Source organism: Oratosquilla oratoria, chromosome 32, assembly GCF_046742065.1.
Source record: "Oratosquilla oratoria isolate Oo_2021 chromosome 32, ASM4674206v1, whole genome shotgun sequence".
Taxonomy (NCBI): domain Eukaryota; kingdom Metazoa; phylum Arthropoda; class Malacostraca; order Stomatopoda; family Squillidae; genus Oratosquilla; species Oratosquilla oratoria.
The window spans coordinates 12,985,599-13,003,974 of NC_134808.1; the positions used below are offsets into that span (position 1 = coordinate 12,985,599).

General features: G+C 40.3%; 1 protein-coding gene across 2 annotated transcripts in view; it reads left to right on the forward strand.

Moving 5' to 3' along the window:
• LOC143041779 (polyamine-transporting ATPase 13A3-like) overlaps positions 1–18,376 on the forward strand; it is a 264,024-nt gene that overhangs the window by 195,248 nt on the left and 50,400 nt on the right. For both annotated transcript variants that reach the window (XM_076213829.1, XM_076213830.1), the window contains exon 22: positions 5,409–5,565. In XM_076213829.1, the coding sequence (XP_076069944.1) occupies positions 5,409–5,565 (157 nt within the window). The remainder of the gene's footprint in view (positions 1–5,408; positions 5,566–18,376) is intronic.

Consider the following 18,376-nt stretch of genomic DNA (forward strand, 5'->3'; position numbering starts at 1 on the left):
CAATAGCAAAAATTTGTGAAAGAATTGTCAAAAGTAGATGGATGGGCTGATTGTGCATTTCTAGACCTAAAAAAAAGCTTTTGACAAAGTACCACATAAGAAGTTGCTTAAGAAATTAGAAATTGAAGGAGGAATACAGGGCAAACTGCTTAAATGGATGGAAAACTTTTTGCAAGAAAGAAAAATAAGAGTAATGATAAGTGACAAACACTCAAAATGGGATGAAGTAATAAGCGGTGTTCCACAAGGAACAGTTCTGGCCCCAATAATGTTTGCTATATATATTAATGATATGGATGAAGGAATTTAAAGTTATATGAGATTCTTTGCAGATGATGCAAAACTATTGAAAAAAGTGAACACGGAAGAAGATTGTGAGTCACTACAGAGTGATATAAATAAAGTACAGGAATGGAGTAGGAAGTGGGAGATGGAGTTCAACACTAAAAAGTGTAGTATAATGGAATTTGGAAAAAGCAAAAACAGAATAACAGGATCATATAAATTGGGAGAAGAAGGAATAAAAAAAGTAGAAAATGAGAAGGACCTGGGAGTCATTGTTATGAATAATATGTCACCTGAGAAACATATAAATAAGATTTTTGGAGAAACTTATAATTTAATAAGAACAATCAAAGTGGCATTTACATACCTGGATGAAGAAATGGTGAAGAAAATCCTAATCACTCTGATAAGACCAAGATTGGAATATGCAGCAACGATATGGTCACCAAGTACAAAAAAATGTATAAAAAAAATATATTGAAAGAATACAAAGAGCAATTACAAAATTGGCACCAACACTCTCAAAACAATCATATGAAGAGAGACTAGCAAAACTTGAGCTACAGACACTAGAGCAAAGAAGAGAGAGAGGAGATTTGATAGCTATTTACAGAATCATGAAAGGCATAGAAATTATTGATAGAGAGAATCTGATAAAATGGGATGATAGAAATACAAGAGGACACGGAAAGAAAATCAAGAAAGACAGCTATAGAAGAGATGTGAAAAAGAACAGCTTTCCTCACAGAGTAATAGACAGTTGGAACAAATTAGATGAGAAAGTGGTGTGTGCAAAAACAATACATAAATTTAAAGATAGTTTAGATAAAATGAGATATGAAGACGGGACACCACAAGCATAGCTCCCCTTCCGGTAAAATACAACTAGGTAAATACACACACACACACACGTCGGACAGACGGCGAAGATTGGAACACCGAAAAAAACGCAATTTTCGTGGATCTCAGCAACGAAGGTACCTGTGTTGTATTAGTAGGGAAGGAGAAAGCTCGTTGTGTAGTCGGCAGGTGAAGAAAAATGAGAAGGGGAGGAATTGTTGAGAAAAATGGAAGAAAATGAGGAAGGGGAGGAACAGGCCCCGGAAGTCAGAAGGGGTGTAAACAAAAGGTGCACAGACGACACAGGTGAAGTCGAACAAGTCAGCAAAGGGATCAAAAGTAGAAATATAGATAAGAGCAACTCAATAGAAAGTAGAGATCATTATTTCTATGGATTTAATGAGAGAGGAAACGACAATTACAACCTCCACCAATTAGCAAATCTAGAGTAAAAACTAACAAATCATGGGAGGTTCGGTTTAGCCAACTCGCGCTTATTACACAGAGATTTGATAAATTGGAAGAACTAAAGAAGGAGAACCAAAACATAAATGAAGAAATAGAAGAATTAAAAAGACAGTTAAAAGAAGTAAATGATGAGAATGAGGAATTAAAGAGGAATGATAAAGAGAATAAGGAGTCCATAGCGAAAAAGGTAAAGGGGTGGAGAAAAGTTCAGGAGGATAATAAAACTGAATTTAGAAATATAGTGAAACAACAAATGAAGGAACACACTAAGGACACAGTTATTAAAGTGACGAGAGAAGGAGAATATAGTAAGAGACTTAGCAGATAAACAGAAATGTATAATTATATCAGGAATGGAAGAGAAGCATAATTCAGATAGGACTACAAGAGTAAGAGATAAGAAAGAAAAGGTAAACAAGATATCAAAATATTTCAAGAAGGTGAATAGGAAATAGGAAAGAAATTGAAGAAATATATAGACTAGGGAAATACAGTATAGACAAGACCAGACCATTTAAATATAAATTCAGGTCACAAACGACAGCAGAGAATGTCTTATGAAAAACAGGAAAACTAGCAGAAAGTGATCAGTACAAACAGGTAAGGATAAAAAGAGAGATGAATAAAGAGGAAAGAGAGGAAGAAAAAAGAAAAAGAATAGAACCTAAGAAAAAAATGAGAACAGAACAGAGTCAGACAAAGAGAAATTCTATTGGAGAGTAGTGGATATGAAAGTGAGGAAATGGTTCATAGGAGAGAAAATAGAAGGGAAACAGAAAACAGGATGGAGGTAACAGAAAAGTAAAAATAACCTTCACAAATATAGATGGCTTAATAACAGGCTTGAATGAACTGAATGATTACCTGAAGGAAAAGGAACCTGACATAATGGGAATTGTGGAGACAAAATTGAAAGGTCCATTACCACCCAACAGTGTAGGATATGGTGTATATGGTTATTGGATTAGAAAAAGCGAAGTAAAACAAGGGGGTGGAGTTATGTTCCTGAATAAGAAGGAAAGAAATATGAGGAATGTTACATATAGAAAGAATAGACTGGAAATTATTATGATGGAAATAGGGGACAGGGACAAGAAGAGCAGAACATTTGTGGTGGAGTATGTGCCTCCTAAAACGGTTTTGTGGGAAGAGAGAGAACACAAAAATATGTTAGAAGACACAAGGATAACACTAAATAAGATAATGGAAGATAGAGGAAGAAAAGTTATAATGGGTGACTTTAATTGTAAAGAAATCTGCTGGGAAGAGATGACAGTGAAAGGTGGAGACGACCTATGGGGAAATGTACTACTTGATATGATTATAGAACATACAATGACACATTGGATACAAGAGAACACTAGGTATAGAAATGAGGAAGAGCCATCGAGACTGAACCTAATAATCACATCAGAACCTGAAATAGTGGAGAAGATTGAATATAAGAAACCACTAAATAAAAGTGACCACATATTAGCAGAACTGGAACTAAATGAAGAAAAATACATGTGAAAAAACGAACAATATAGAAAGGGAAGAATGATGTATGAATAAACGAATTTTGATAAAATGATTTTTTTTTTCAAAAGCAGACTGGCAAAGGATATACAAAGAGTAAACAACAATAAAAGAAAAATGGGAAATTTTGACAAAAAAATATATAAGGAAGTTTGGAAAAGTATGTTCCAAGATAAAAACAAGAAAAAGGATATGTAAAATGTTGGTACAACAAAATATGTAGAGAGTTAAAAGATAAATACGGATAAAACTTGGAGGAAATGGAGGAAAGACCAAAAAAAAAAAAAAAAAGAGGAAAATATATACTGGTTATAGCAATGAATATGTACAAGTGCGCAGAGAAGAAGAGAAAAAATACTATTTTATAGATTTGTAAACAACAAACTGGAAAGCAAACAATAATTAGTGAAACTACGACAAAGAGGAATAAAATACATAGAGGAAATAGAAACGGTAGAAATTATGAACAAGCATTTTAAATCAGTGTTTATGAGGGAGAGCATACAACCAATGTGAGAAAGCTTTGGGAAAAGGTAAGGATGTTTTTCGGACCTCTATGGATTTGGAAAAGGCTTATGACAGGTAGACAGGAAGCCACTGTGGGAAGTTTTGCAGATATATGGGATTAGGGGAAACCTGTTAAGGGCAGTCAAGATTTTTTACAAGAGCAGTAGAGCCTATGTTAGAGTGGGGAATGGAGAGAGCAAGTGGTTTGAGGCAAAGGTGGGATTGCATCAGGGCTGTGTCATGGCGCAATGGCTGTTCAATTTTATGGACAGGGTGGTGCGGGAGGTAAAGGTGGGGGTAATGGGCAGAGGACTGGAGATTTTTAAAGAAAATGGAGAAAAGTGGGAGGTGAGCCAGTTGTTGTTTGCTGACGACACTGAGGAATTAGAGGATTTAGTGACAGATTTCGAAAAAGTATGTGAAGGGAAAAAATTGAAGGTAAATGTGGGTAAAAGCAAGATAATGAGATGTACAAGGGTAGAGGATGCCATTGAGTTAGAAGTAAGTCTAGAAGGAAAAAGAGTGGGGGAAGTGGATAATTTTAGGTATTTGGGGTCACATATGGCAGGAAAGGGAGGAATGGAGGTGGAGATAGATTGTTGATTGAGAGAAGTAAGTAAATGCCTTGGGTGATTGAAGTGTTATGAGAAATGGGCAGCTAGGAATGGATGCAAAGAGGAGATTGTATGAAGGGATGATTGTGCATTGTATGGGACAGAGACTTGGAATTTAAGAGAGGAAGAGAAGAAAAATTTAAATGTGCTTGAGATTGAACGTCTGAGAAGTATGGTAGGGGTTACTAGGTTGGATAGAGTGAGAGACGAGATGAGGAGGAGAGCGGGAGTGGAAAAGGAGGTGGCAGATGGGGTTGATGAAAGGTTATTGGGATGATTTGGACACATTAAAAGAATGATTGATGAATTGTTATTAAAGGAGGTGTGGAAGGCAGAGGTGGTTGGAGTGAGCATGAGAGGATGACCAAGGATGAGATGGATGGATGGGGTGAAGGGGGCACTGAAGAAGAGCAGAATGTCTATTGAGCAAGGGAGAAGGCAAGAGTAGGGATGAGTGGAAAATTACTGTTTATGGATGATACTTTTATGCAAGTGAGGTATGGTTAGATGTTGGGGTGCTTATGTGTGAATGATATTTTGACGCATGAAGAGACCTGAGAGTGGGGGTCGCCGATTAAGTGAAGTGGCCTTGCTGTGGATGTACTGTGGTTTGCTGCATTGCGTTTGACCCAGAGTAGTTGGTGGATGCAGGGACGACACGTCATCCATGAGGAGCTGAGATGGGAGGGGTGGAAAGGGTGATGGAGGGGAGTGAAATGGGTGGGAATGTGTACGTGCCTCTGACTTAGCTCCCTCCCTCACAAGGGGGAAAAATTCTCGGTACATAGACATTAAGTAAGAGTGATCATGTTCTAGAATTTGGGCTGGAAATAGAGGAAAACAGAAACAAAGGAAAATACAGAGGTAAGGAAGATATAATTCTCTGAAGGCAGACTGCCAAACTAAAGAAAAAATCATAAAACTATGGATATAGAGAAGAAATTAACTATCTCCAAAAAGACTGACAACATAGGAGTAGAAAAAATGTACAAAAATGACAAGGAAAGAACAAAAAAATATTTAGAATCAACCCACCCATTTGCATATAAAGAAATAATGTATTTATTGCTATTAAGTTGATATCCACTGTTCTCTTTACCTCTGTTACTCCTTTAGATACTGAATCATATGATCTATTATGGGGAGTTTATAAATAATAGTGCTAATTCTCTACAGAATTGGGTGCTCTGCAAATTGCTGGATGACTATATCCTGCCTAGGGTCTCAAAGATACTTGGACCCCGATTGCCATTTGAGAAACTTGAAGCAGACCTTCGCAACACACCTAATTGGCCTCCTCTTGAGAATGAAGATACAGGAAGGGATGGCTTAAGTAAGTCCTTACCTTCTTGTGTTTATTTGTTTTACAGGTCAGAGAACATACATTTCACACCATCTTATCTTGTAATTCAGTGGTTATTATGGTTTACTCAATATAATTCAAATACAAGAAGAAAGGGCGAAAAGAAGAAAATTTTGTATTAAAGTTGAAACTAAACAAATGTATAGAATAGGAGAAAATAGACTACAATTGGGGGATGATAGACCAGTACCTGAGTAGTGGCTAAGGAGAAAATCAGAGGAAAGGAATGAGAAAAAAATAATGATGATGATAATAATAATGATGCTATATCTATTATACCAAGGGCATTTTTCCCTGATAATGGAGGTAGTCAATTCAAAAGGCACATGCCCACTTTTCACCTCCACCCATTCCACTCCCATCCACTCCCATCCCCTACCCTTTCCTCTTTTTTATCTCGTGCCCACTTCAATGCAGTAAATCACTACATCCACATCAAGGTCGCTTCTCTTAATCAGTGACCCCTCTCATGCAGAAAAAGGAAATGGAGAGAAATCTCTTCGGGCTGCGTTAGATATCATTCACACATAACCACTCCCACCCCCCCATACCCCACTTCCTCCCATCCTTGCATCACAGTATCATCTATACACACCATTCTCCACTAACCCCTATCTCCTTTCTTCTCCCTTCCCTGCTCAACAGGCATTCCCTTCTTACTCAATACCCCTTTCACCCTTTCTATCCATCACATCTTCAGTCGTCCCCTCAAGTTCGCTCCATCCACTTCTTCCAAGTCTCCACTCCATACAATGCAGTTGACACAATCACCCATTCATATAGTCTCCTCTTTGCATACATCCCTGCATGCCTATTTCCCATGACACTTTTTAATCCCCCAAGACATTAATTGCCTCCCTCAATCTACAATTTAGCTCCACCTTCATTCTTCCCTTTCCTGCCACATGTGACCTCAAATACTTAAAACTATCTACTTCCTCCGTCCTCTTTCTTAAATTTACTTTCAACTCGCTACCACTCATCACTTTATTTTTACCTACATTCACCTTTAATTTTCTCCTGTTGTATGCCTTTCCAAACTTCTCTAACTTCATTAATCCTCCCTTTGACCCTACCATAAGTGCAGTGTCATCAGCAAACAACAACTGGTTCACCTCCCACTTTTCTCAGTTTTCTTTAATTATCTCTACTCCCCTGCCCATTACCTTTGCCTTCACCACCCACACAACCCCATCCATGTACACATTGAACAGTCATGGCATACAAGCTCTACTATTGCAAAAACTCTTGACTGCCCTTAACAGTCTTCCCACAATTCTATATACAGGTATCTGCAAAACCTCCCACATTGCTATCCTGTCTACCCTATCATAAGAATTTTCCAAATCCATAGAGGCCCAAAAAACATTCTTACCTTTTCCTAAAGCTTTCTCACATATCTGCTTTAACACAAAAATCTTATCAATACAACCCCTACCTTTCCTAAGCCTACACTGTTTGTCACCAATTACTCCCTCTGTTCCTCTCTTAATCCTCATAATTAAGACCTTCTTATAAGTCTTCCTAACTACGCTCATCGAACTGATCCTTCTAAAATTACAAAAATTATATTTGTCACCTTTTTCCTTGTAAAGCAGAACCATACAGACACTCCTCCAGTCCTCTGCCACTCTACCCTCCCTTAGACACACATTAAACAATCTTACCAGCCCGTCCACTATTACTATACCTCCCTTCTTCAGACACTCCACATGACACCCATCTAACCCAGGTGCCTTATGCGCTCTCACCATTTTCGAAACTACTTGTGCCTCATATTTTCTTATTTCTCTTCCATTGCTACTACCAATTCTTCCCTATCCTCCTTTACATTCAACAGTTTTCTAATATACCTTCACTTACATTAAGATCTGTCCACCTGATTCTTTTACCTTTTCTTCTCTACTTGATTCACCTCCCCCTCCTTTCTTAACTTCCTTCCAAAACATATTATTACTTAAAAAAAAAAAAATTCTGTCATGCACTTCCCCCGTTTTACATCTGCTCACCTTTTTGCCTCCTTTATCCAGCCCACCGACAACTTGTCGGAGGGCTCGCCTAATACGGGGATTGGATGAAAATGAGACTAGATCTTCCGATGTTACATGAAGCGTGGTCGGGGACTAGTTTTGAACCATCCCATGCAGCATGTTCGCTAGCGTTTTGGCCCCGTGATTATCGACGCACAGGTCAGGGTTCGAATCCCATGGCAGAGCTTCTAAAAAAATTCAATAATAATAATAATAATAATAATAATAATAATAATAATAATAATAATAATAATAATAATAATAATAATAATAATAATAATAATAATAATAATAATAATAATAATAATAATAATAATAATAATAATAATAATAATAATAATAATAATAATAATAATAATAATAATAATAATAATAATAATAATGATAATAATAATAATAATGATAATAATAATAATAATAATAATAATAATAATAGTGATAATAATAGTAATAATAACAATAATAATGATAATTATGATAACAATTATGATTATGATTATGATAATGATAATAATGATAATCCCATCTAGGCTTTTTGGATAGATTTAAATGAGTGCATAGAGGGATTAGGGAGACCTTAATGCTAGGGTAGGAAATGAACCAATAGATGGAGTGATTGGGAAGTGTGGAGTTCCAGGAAAGAATCGTAGTGGAGAGTTCATGGTGGAGATGTGTCTAGAGAGTTGATGATAGAAAATTCAGTCTTTAGGAAGAAATTCAAGCATAAGTACTCATGAGAGAGGGTGGTGGATGGAAGGGTGGTTAGAGCTTTAATAATAATAGGAGTATAATAGGAAGAGTTAAGGATGTACATGTCTAAGGGGAGAGAGTGGGGGATGTCAGATGATTTTCAGTAAGTTAAGAGTGGAGGATAGATGGAGAAAGAGGAAAAGGAAAAAAGGTAGGGAGGTGCTTAGAATGAACTGCTTAAATGAGAAAGAAAATGAGAAAGAGTACAAGAAGAAGCTGAGAGAGGAGTGGGAGGGAGTGAAGGATAGAGTAAAACTAGGAGTGGAGGAGGAATGTGGATGGTTCAAGGAGGGCGTTACAAGGTGTGCAAAGATGGTGTGTGGAACAAGGAGGACAGGAGTAAATAGAAGGAAGGGTAGTGAGTGGTGGGATAAGGACACAAAGAAGGTTGTAGAAGAGAAGAAACGAGCTTTCACAGATTGGTTACAAAATAGGACGAGGGAATCATATGAGAGGTACAAAGAAAAGAGAAGAGGAGTAAAGCATAAGATAAAGGAGTCAAAAGAGTAAGAGTATGAGAGAAATTTGTGAAAGTAATAAAAATATGTTTTGGAAAGAAATTAAGAGAGGAAGAGGAGGTGAATCAAGTAGAGAAAAAAAAGGTAAAAGGTGCAGATGGATAAATTATAATGGAAGAGAAGGCAGTAAAAGGAAGATGGATAGAGTATTTTAGGGAGTTGCTAAATATGAAGGAGGATAGGGAGGGAAAGGTAGTTCCAGTAGGAAGTGCTAAGAAAATGAGAGTGATGAGTGAGGAAAATGGAGGAGAAATAAGGAAGGATGAAATGAAGGCAGCTGTTAAGATGATGAGAGCAGGTAAGGTCTGGATGGATGTCATGCAGAATGTCTGAAGAAAGGAGGTACAGTGATGGTGAACTGGCTGGTGCGGTTATTTAATATCTGTTTAAGAGAGGGTAGAGTGCCGGAGGACTGGAGGTGTGCCTGTATAGTTCCACTTTAAAAGGGAAAAGGAGACAAGTGTGAATGTAGTAGTTTCAGAGGGATTAGTTTGTTAAGTGTAGTTGGAAAAGCTTATGGGAGGGTCTTGATTGAGAGGATGAGGAGAGGAACAGAGGGAGTAATTGGTGAGGAACAGTGTGGTTTTAGGACAGGTAGGGGTTGCATAGATCAGATTTTTATGGTAAGACAGATATGTAAATTAGCTATAGGAAAAGATAATTTCACCTCCTCTGTCACCACTGTCACCACCACTGTCGGTCCTCGACCGTTACACTTTTAGTAGTCTCGTCAATCTCACTAGTTTCCAAGTTCGTCTTATTCATTAGGCCCCATGCCTAGTTCTCTCGAGTTTTTTGGTTAATAAAAAGGGTGGTGAATTTCTTGCTTGTTAAACTAACGGAGTACACACAGAGAATCCCCCTCCAGGTTCTCTCCAATACGTCAGACCACCTTCGTTCGGACGTCACTTTTTATTCGTCCAATAGTCTTTTACTTTTCAAAACAAGTGACACACCTTAAGGGCGTGTCTTTTTCCCTACGGCCAATAATATTTCTTTTTATACCCATTTACCTCCAATCCGAGAGGCTGTTACAGTCCTTCCAGAAATATTGCTGCGTAAGCATAATCATGAGTATGAACATGACGTCATTGCCCAGTGGTATGTCATCGCGCAAGTGGTCTGCCGCTAACAGAGTGTTTTGATTACATCAGCGATTATTTCCAACAGTCACAGGCCGTGTTTATACAGACAGAACGTCGCCTAAAACCTATGTTATAAAACAGTGGGTGCCGAGCTAACGCGAGTCTGACTCGCTGACGCAGCATTTCAATACCCATTTATTTCCTAACCTGATTACCATTCGTACAACTACCGGCCTTTTACAGATAAGGATGTTTTTGGGCTTTTATGGATTTGGAAAAGGCTTATGATAGGGTAAATAGGAAGGTACTGTGTGAAATATTGCAGAATTACGGGATAGGAGGAAAGCTTTTAGGAGCTGTCAAGAGTTTTTACAAGAGTAATAGAGCATATGTCAGGATTAGAAATGGAGAGAGTGAGTGGTAAAGGTGGGACTTCGTCAGGGATGTGTTATGTCACACTGGCTGTTCAATTTATACATGGATGGGGTGGTGCGAGAGGTAAATGCAAGGGTGGTGGGTCAGGGACTGGAGATGGTTAAAGAAAATGTAGAAAAGTGGGAGATAAGCCAGCTGTTGTTTGCGGACGACACTGCGCTTGTAGCAGGATCAGAGGAGGGATTGAGGAAGTTAGTGACAGAGTTTGGGAAAATGTGTGAAAGAAGGAAGCTGAAGATAAATGTGAGCAAAAGTACGGTGATGAGATGTACAAGGGGTGAAAGTGGCAGCAGACTGGAAGTGAGTATTAGGGAGAGAGACTGGAGGAAGTAGATAGGTTTAGATATTTGGGAGCGAACGTGGCAGGAAAGGGAGGAGTGGAGGTGGAGGTAGAATGTAGATTGAGAGAAGCGAGTAAATGCCTTGGTGGAATAAAAAGTATAATGAGGAATAGACATTTGGGAATGGATGCTACATACATACATACATATATACATACATATACCAAAGGCTTTTCCACCTTACACGGGGGGTAGCCGAAAAGAAAAAGGCATAGAAATCACTCCCACCCATTTCATTTCCCATATATTCCATTCCCCTCCCCTCTCCTCCCCCCTCCTATCTTGGCACCTCCTGGATGACGGGTCATCCCTGCATCCTGTCCACTGCCCTGGGTCAAAAGCAGTGTCGCAAGACACAGCACATCCACAGCAAAGCCGCTTCATCAATTCGGCGACCTCCCCTCTCCGTCCCCTCATCCAGGAAAGAAGACGGGGAGAAATCCCTTCGGGCTCCGTCAAATTTTTCTCATACATACTTCCTCACCACGCATCCCCCACCCACTCCCCCTCATGCATCACAGCCTCATCTATACACAACCTTTCTCCATTCACCCCTATCTTCTGTCCTTTCCTGTCCTTCCTCTACAGACATTCCTCTCTTTTGTAAAGCCCCTTTCACCCCATCCATCCATCTCATCCTAGGACGCCCCCTCATATTCACTCCTTCCACCTTCGCCTTCCACACTTCATTTACTAATCTTTCTTCACTCATTCTTTCCATGTGTCCAAACCATCCTAATACTCTTTCATCAACCCTATCTCCCAGCTCCTTTTCCACCCCTGTTCTCCTCCTCACCTCCTCATTTCTTACTCTATCTAGCCTAGTAACCCCTATCATACTTCTCAGACATTTCATCTCAAACACATTCAAACTCCTTCTCTCTTCCTCTCTCATGTTCCATGTGTCTGCCCCATATCTAGCCTAGTAACCCCTATCATACTTCTCAGACATTTCATCTCAAACACATTCAAACTCCTTCTCTCTTCCTCTCTCATGTTCCATGTCTCTGCCCCATACAGTGCTGTTGGCACAATCACTCTTTCATATAACCTCCTCTTAGCATCCATTCCCAGATGTCTATTTCTCATCACACTTTTTAATCCACCAAGGCATGTACTCGCTTCTCTCAATCTACATTCTACCTCCACCCCCACTCCTCCCTTTCTTGATACATTCGCACCCAAGTATCTGAAACTATCCATTTCCTCCAGTTTCTCACCCTTAATGCTCACTTCCAGCCTACTGTCACTCTCTTTCCTTGTACATCTCATCACCTTACTTTTACCCACATTTATCTTCAGTTTCCTTCTTTCACACACCTTCTCAAACTCTGTCACTAACTTCCTCAGTCCCTCCTCTGATCCTGCTACAAGCGCAGTGTCGTCAGCAAACAACAACTGGCTCACCTCCCACTTTTCTCCATTTCCTTTAATCATCTCCAACCCCTGACCCACTACACTTGCATTCACCTCTCGCACCACCCTATCCATGTAAAGATTGAACAGCCAGGGTGTCATAACACACCCCTGACGAAGTCACACCTTGACCTCAAACCATTCACTCTCTCCATTTCTAATCCTAACGCAAGCTCTACTACTCTCATAAAAACTCTTGACTGCTCTTAACAGCTTTCCTCCTATCCCATATATCTGCAGTACCTCCCACAGTTCCTTCCTGTTTACCCTTTCATAAGCCTTTTCCAGATCCATAAAAGCCCAAAAAACATCTTTACCTTTTCCTATAGCTTTCTCACATATCTGTCTTACCACAAAAATCTTATCTACACATCCCCTACCTATCTTAAAAACACACTGTTCCTCACCAATTATTCCCTCTGTTCCTCTCCTAATCCTCTCAATCAGGACCCTTCCATAAGCCTTCCCAACTACACTCTACAAGCTGATTCCTCTGTAACCACTACACTCACACTTGTACCCCTTTTGGAACTATACAGGCACTCCTCCAGTCTTCTGGCACTCTACCTTCTCTTAAACAAGCATTAAATAACCTCACCAGCCAGTCCACCATCACTGTACCTCTTTTCTTCAGACATTCTGCATAGCATCCATCCAACCCAGGTGCCTTACCTGCTCTCATCATCTTAACAGCTGCTTTCACTTCATCCTTCCCTATTTCTCCTCCATTTTCCTCACTCATCACTTTCATTTTCTTAGCGCTTCCCACTGGAACTACCTTTCCCTCCCTATCCTCCTTCACATTTAGCAACTCCCTAAAATACTCTGCCCACCTTCCTCTCACTGCCTTCTCTTCCATTATCATCTCTCCATCTGCACCTTTTACCTTTTCTTCTCTACTTGATTCGCCTCATCTTCCTCTTTTAATTTCCTTCCAAAACATCTTTTTATTACTTTCAAAATTTTCTGTCATACTCTTTCCCCATTTCACATCCGCTCTTCTCTTTACTTCCTTTCTCTTTACTTTGTACCTCTCATACGATTCCCTCGTCCTAATTTGTAGCCAATCTATGAATGCCTTCTTCTTTTCTTCTGCACCCTTCTTTACTTTCTCATCCCACCACTCACTACCCTTCTTTCTATTTCCTCCCGCCCTCCTTGTTCCACACATCATCTTTGCACACCTTATGACTCCCTCCTTGAACCATCCCCATTCCTCCTCCACTTCTAGTTCTACTCTATCCTTTACTCTCTCCCACTCCTCTCTCAACTACTTCTTACACTCATTCTCCTTTTTTCCTCATTTAAGCAGTTCACTCTAAATACAACCCTACCTTCTGCCCTTTTCCTCTTTCTCCACCTATTCCCCACTCTCAATTTACCTCCCTCCAGGAAATGATCTGATATTCCCAGACTCTCTCCCCTTAGAACATGTACATTCTTAACTCTTCCTACCATACTCCTAGTCACCACTATATAGTCCGTTAACGTTCTACCTGCCACCCTTCCATCCACCACCCTTTCCCATGTGTATTTATGCTTGACTTTCTTCTTAAACACTGTATTTTCTATCATCAATTCTCTTTCAAGACACATTTCCACCATCAACTCTCCACTACGATTTTTGCCTCGAACTCCATACCTTCCAATCACTCCGTCAATTGGTTCATTTCCTACCCTAGCATTTAGGTCTCCCAATGCAACTACATTGACATTTCTCCCTAATCCCTCTATGCACCCATTTATATCTACCCAGAATGCCTCCCTTTCCTCTACATTCTTCTCACTACCAAGCCCATACGCACTTGCAAAAACCCACATCTCCTTTCCCAGCTTCACCTTCATCCACATCAACCTTGATGACCCCTCCTTCCACTCTACTACCCGCTTACTTATCCCTCTTCACTTACTAGTATGACCACCCCTTCTCTCCCTCGTCTTCTCTTTACTCCTGAGTACCTCCCAGCTACACTCCCAAACTCACAGTTGCCCTTTCCTTTCATTTTAGTTTCACTCAAAACCAGTACATCCATCTTTCTTCTCACAAACATACTGCCTATCTCTTCCCTTTTACTCTCATCTGTACCACATCCACGCACATTAAAAGACCCAAACCTTAGGGTACTGGTTGGAAAGCTCCCAGACCCTCTTATGCCTTTTATTTCTTTTCTAGGAATGTCCCCTTTTGGGGCTGCAGGTAGTAGGACTCATAATCCCATCCCCCGTCCCTTTTTTGTCGCCTTTTACGACTCAAGTAATACTCAAGTGGCAGTATTCTTTTCCCCACCACAGGGTAGGCGAGAAAAGGAATGGATACTAAGAGGATATTATATGAAGGAGTGATTGTGCCAACAGCACTGTATGGGGCAGAAACATGGAACATAAGAGAGGAAGAGAGGAGTTTGAATGTGTTTGAGATGAGGTGTCTGAGAAGTATGATAGGGGTTACTAGGCTGGATAGAGTGAGAAATGAGGAGGTGAGGAGGAGAATGGGGGTGGAAAGGGAGCTGGGAGATAGGGTTGATGAAAGAGTATTAGGATGGTTTGGACACATGGAGAGAATGAGACAAGAAAGACGAGTAAAAGAGGTGTGGAAGGCAGATGTGGAAGGAGTGAACATGAGGGGGCGACCTAGGATGAGATGGATGGATGGGGTAAAAGGGGCTTTGGGGAAGAGGAGAATGTCTGTTGAGGAAGGACAGGAGAGGACAGAAAACAGGGAGAATGGTTGTATATGGATGATGTTGTGATGCATGAGGTGTAATGGGTGGGGGGGTGGGGAGAGAGGGAGTATGTGTGAGAAAATTTTGACGCAGCCCGAAGGGATTTCTCCCCGTCTTCTCCTTTTCTGCATAAGGAGACGGAGAGGGGGGATCGCCGATTTAATGAAGCGGCCTTGCTGTGGATGTGCTGTCTTGGCACACTGCTTTTGACCCAGAGTATTGGACAATATGCAGGGATGACCCGTCATCCAGGAGGTGCCAAGATAAGAGGGAGGGAAGAGGGTGGAGGGATGGAATGGGTGGGAGTGGTTTTTATGCCTTTGTTCTTTGGCTACCTCCCTTGTAAGGGGGAGAAACCTTTGGTATATGTATAACAATAATGATAATAATAATAATAATAATAGTAATGAAAATAGAAATAATGATAATGATTATAATAACAAAAATTATAATAGTAATTATGATAATATTAATAATTATACATACATATATATACCAAGGCTTTTTCCCCCTTACAAGGGGGGTAGCCAAAAAGAAAAAGGCATAAAATCACTCACACCCATTCCATCCCTGAATACACTCCACACCCCTCCACCCTCCCTCCTATCTTAGCACCTCCTGAATGACGGGTCATCCCTGCACCTTGTCCACTGCCCTGGGTCAGAAGCAGTGTCGCAAGACACAGCACATCCACAGCAAGGCCGCTTCATTAAATCGGCGACCTCCCCTCTCCGTCCCCCCATTGCATAAAATGAGAGGACGGGGAGAAATCCCTTCGGGCTGCATCAAAATTTGCTCACACATACTACCTCACCCCCCATCCATCCACCCATTCCACCTCATGCTATCACAACATCATTGACATATAACCATTCTCCATTCACCCCTATCTTCTGTCCTCTCCCTTCCTTCCTCAACAGACATTCCCCTCTTCCCCAAAGCCCCCTTCACCCCATCCATCCACCTTATCCTAGGACGTCCCTTCATGTTCACTCCCCCCACATCTGCCTTCCACACCTCTTTTACTAGTCTTTCTTCACTCATCCTTTCCATGTGTCCAAACCATCCTAATATTCTTTCATCAACCCTATCTCCCAGCTCCTTTTCCATCCCTGTTCTCCTCCTCACCTCCTCATTTCTCACTCTATCTAGCCTAGTAACCCCCATCATACTTCTCAGACACCTCATCTCAAACACATTCAAACTCCTTCTCTCTTCTTCTCTTATGTTCCATGTTTCTGCCCCATACAGTGCTGTTGGCACAATTACTCCTTCATACAGTCTCCTCTTCGCATCCATTCCCAAATGGCTATTCCTCATTGCACTCTTTAATCCACCAAGGCATTTACTCGCATCTCTCAATCCACATTCTACCTCCACTTTCACTCCACCTTTCCCTGCCACATTTGCACCCAAGTATCTAAAACTATCCACTTCCTCCAGTCGCTCTCCCTTAATGCTCACTTCCAGTCTACTGCCACTGCCACTGGTGTGATAATAATGATAATAGTGATAATTATAATAATGATGATAATGATAATAATAATCATAATAATGATGATAGTAATGTTTATAATAATCATGATAATGATAACACATACATACATGGTTTTTGGGATAAATTTGATCAATATTTTATCTTTTATCATTTCAGAACCATTTAAATAATTTAATAGCAATGAAGTACAACGGATAGCTGATTCTGTGTACTATTGGTAGGTGTGAGAGCTAGAGAGCATAGACGACTGGAAAGCACCAGAATATTTGAAGAGAGTAACCTGTATCATGGTGATTCGTGCCGGATTAGAAAAAAATGGAAATCTTAGCTGCAGCTCAGTACTCCTTGAATACCCGTGAAAGCCTTGAGATGTGAGCTGGAGAATTGTGACAGAGATGTGTAAGCAATGGCTAGCAGGAAAGATGACAGCAGGCGTTCTAACTCTGTCCGCACATCAAAATTCGTTGAGAAGCTGAAAAAAAGTGCGGCAAGATCCAGGCAAGGCAATGCAGACCTTGGCGAGAGAGATGGGCATCGCAGTGGCGCTATGAAGAAAGCCCTGAACGAGGATCCTCGCTACTCCTCATACAAGATGCGCAAGGGCCAACTACTCAACGCCAAGGCCCAAGAGCACTTTACAAAAAAAAAAAAAAAAAAAAAAAAAAAAAAAAAAAAAAAAAAAAAAAAAAAAAAAAAAAAAAAAAAAAAAAAAAAAAAAAAAAAAAAATCCTCAACGCCTGGAGGCCGTGGTGAAGGCTCAGAGTGGCTTCTTTGAGTGAGCTGTATTTGGCAAAGGGCCTCTAAGAGATGCACTTTGAATTTTGAGAACACATAAATTTTTGGTCAAGATATGACCTTTTTCTTTCCTTTCCGAAAAAGTGTCAAATTTATCCCGAACTCCCTGTACATCTGTATATACACATACCGATGGCTTTCGCCCCCTTACAAGGGAAATAGTCAAAGTCAAATGCATAAATCCACTCCTACTCATTTCATCTCCAAATACTCCACTTCTATTCACTACCCCTACCTCCCTTTTTTCTTTGCTCCTCCTGGATGAGATGATATCTGCATCTCGCCCACTGCCCTGGGTCAGAAACAATGTAGCAAGACACGGCATATCCACAGCAAGTCCACTTCATTGATCGGTGACCCCTCCTCTCCATCTCCTTATGCAGAACAAATAAGACATGGAGAATTCCCTTCGTGCTGCATCAAAATATCATTCACACATACTCCCTCATCCCCCCATCCCCCACCCACTCCTTCCATGCATCACAGTATCATCCATACACAACCATTTTCCACTCACCCCTATCTTCTGTTGTTTCCCTTCCCTCCTCAACAGACATCCCCCTCTTTCCCAATGTCCCTTTTACCCCACCTATCCATCTCATCCTTGATCGTAACTTCATGTTCACTCCTTCCACCTCTGCTTTCCACACCTCTTTACTAGTCTTTCTTCACTCATTCTTTCCATGTGTCCAAAACTTCCTAATAGTCTTTCATAAACCCTGTTTTCCAACTCCCTTTCCACCCCCCGCTCTTCTCCTCACTTTGTTTACCAGCCTAGAAGCCCCTAACATACTTGTCAGGCATTTCATCTCAAACACAGAGATCAGTATTAGCTCCAATAATGTTTGCTATTTATGTGAATGACATGGATGAAAATGCGGAAAGTTGCATGAGCTTCTTTGCAGGCAATGATAAATTGTTGAGGAAAGTGAAAACCAAAACAGATTGTGAATCACTACAGAGGGACCTAAACAAGGTTTGGAAATGATGTCAGAAGTGGGAAGTGTACTTCAACATTAAGAAATGTAACATAATGGAATTTAGAAAAAGTAAAAAAAAATAATAATAATAATGATAATAATAATAACATTAGGGCAATATAATTGGAACAAAGAAAGTGAAGAGAGTGGGATCTGAAAAGGACCTAGGAGTAATTATCTCAAATGACGTGTCCCCTGATAAACAAGCAA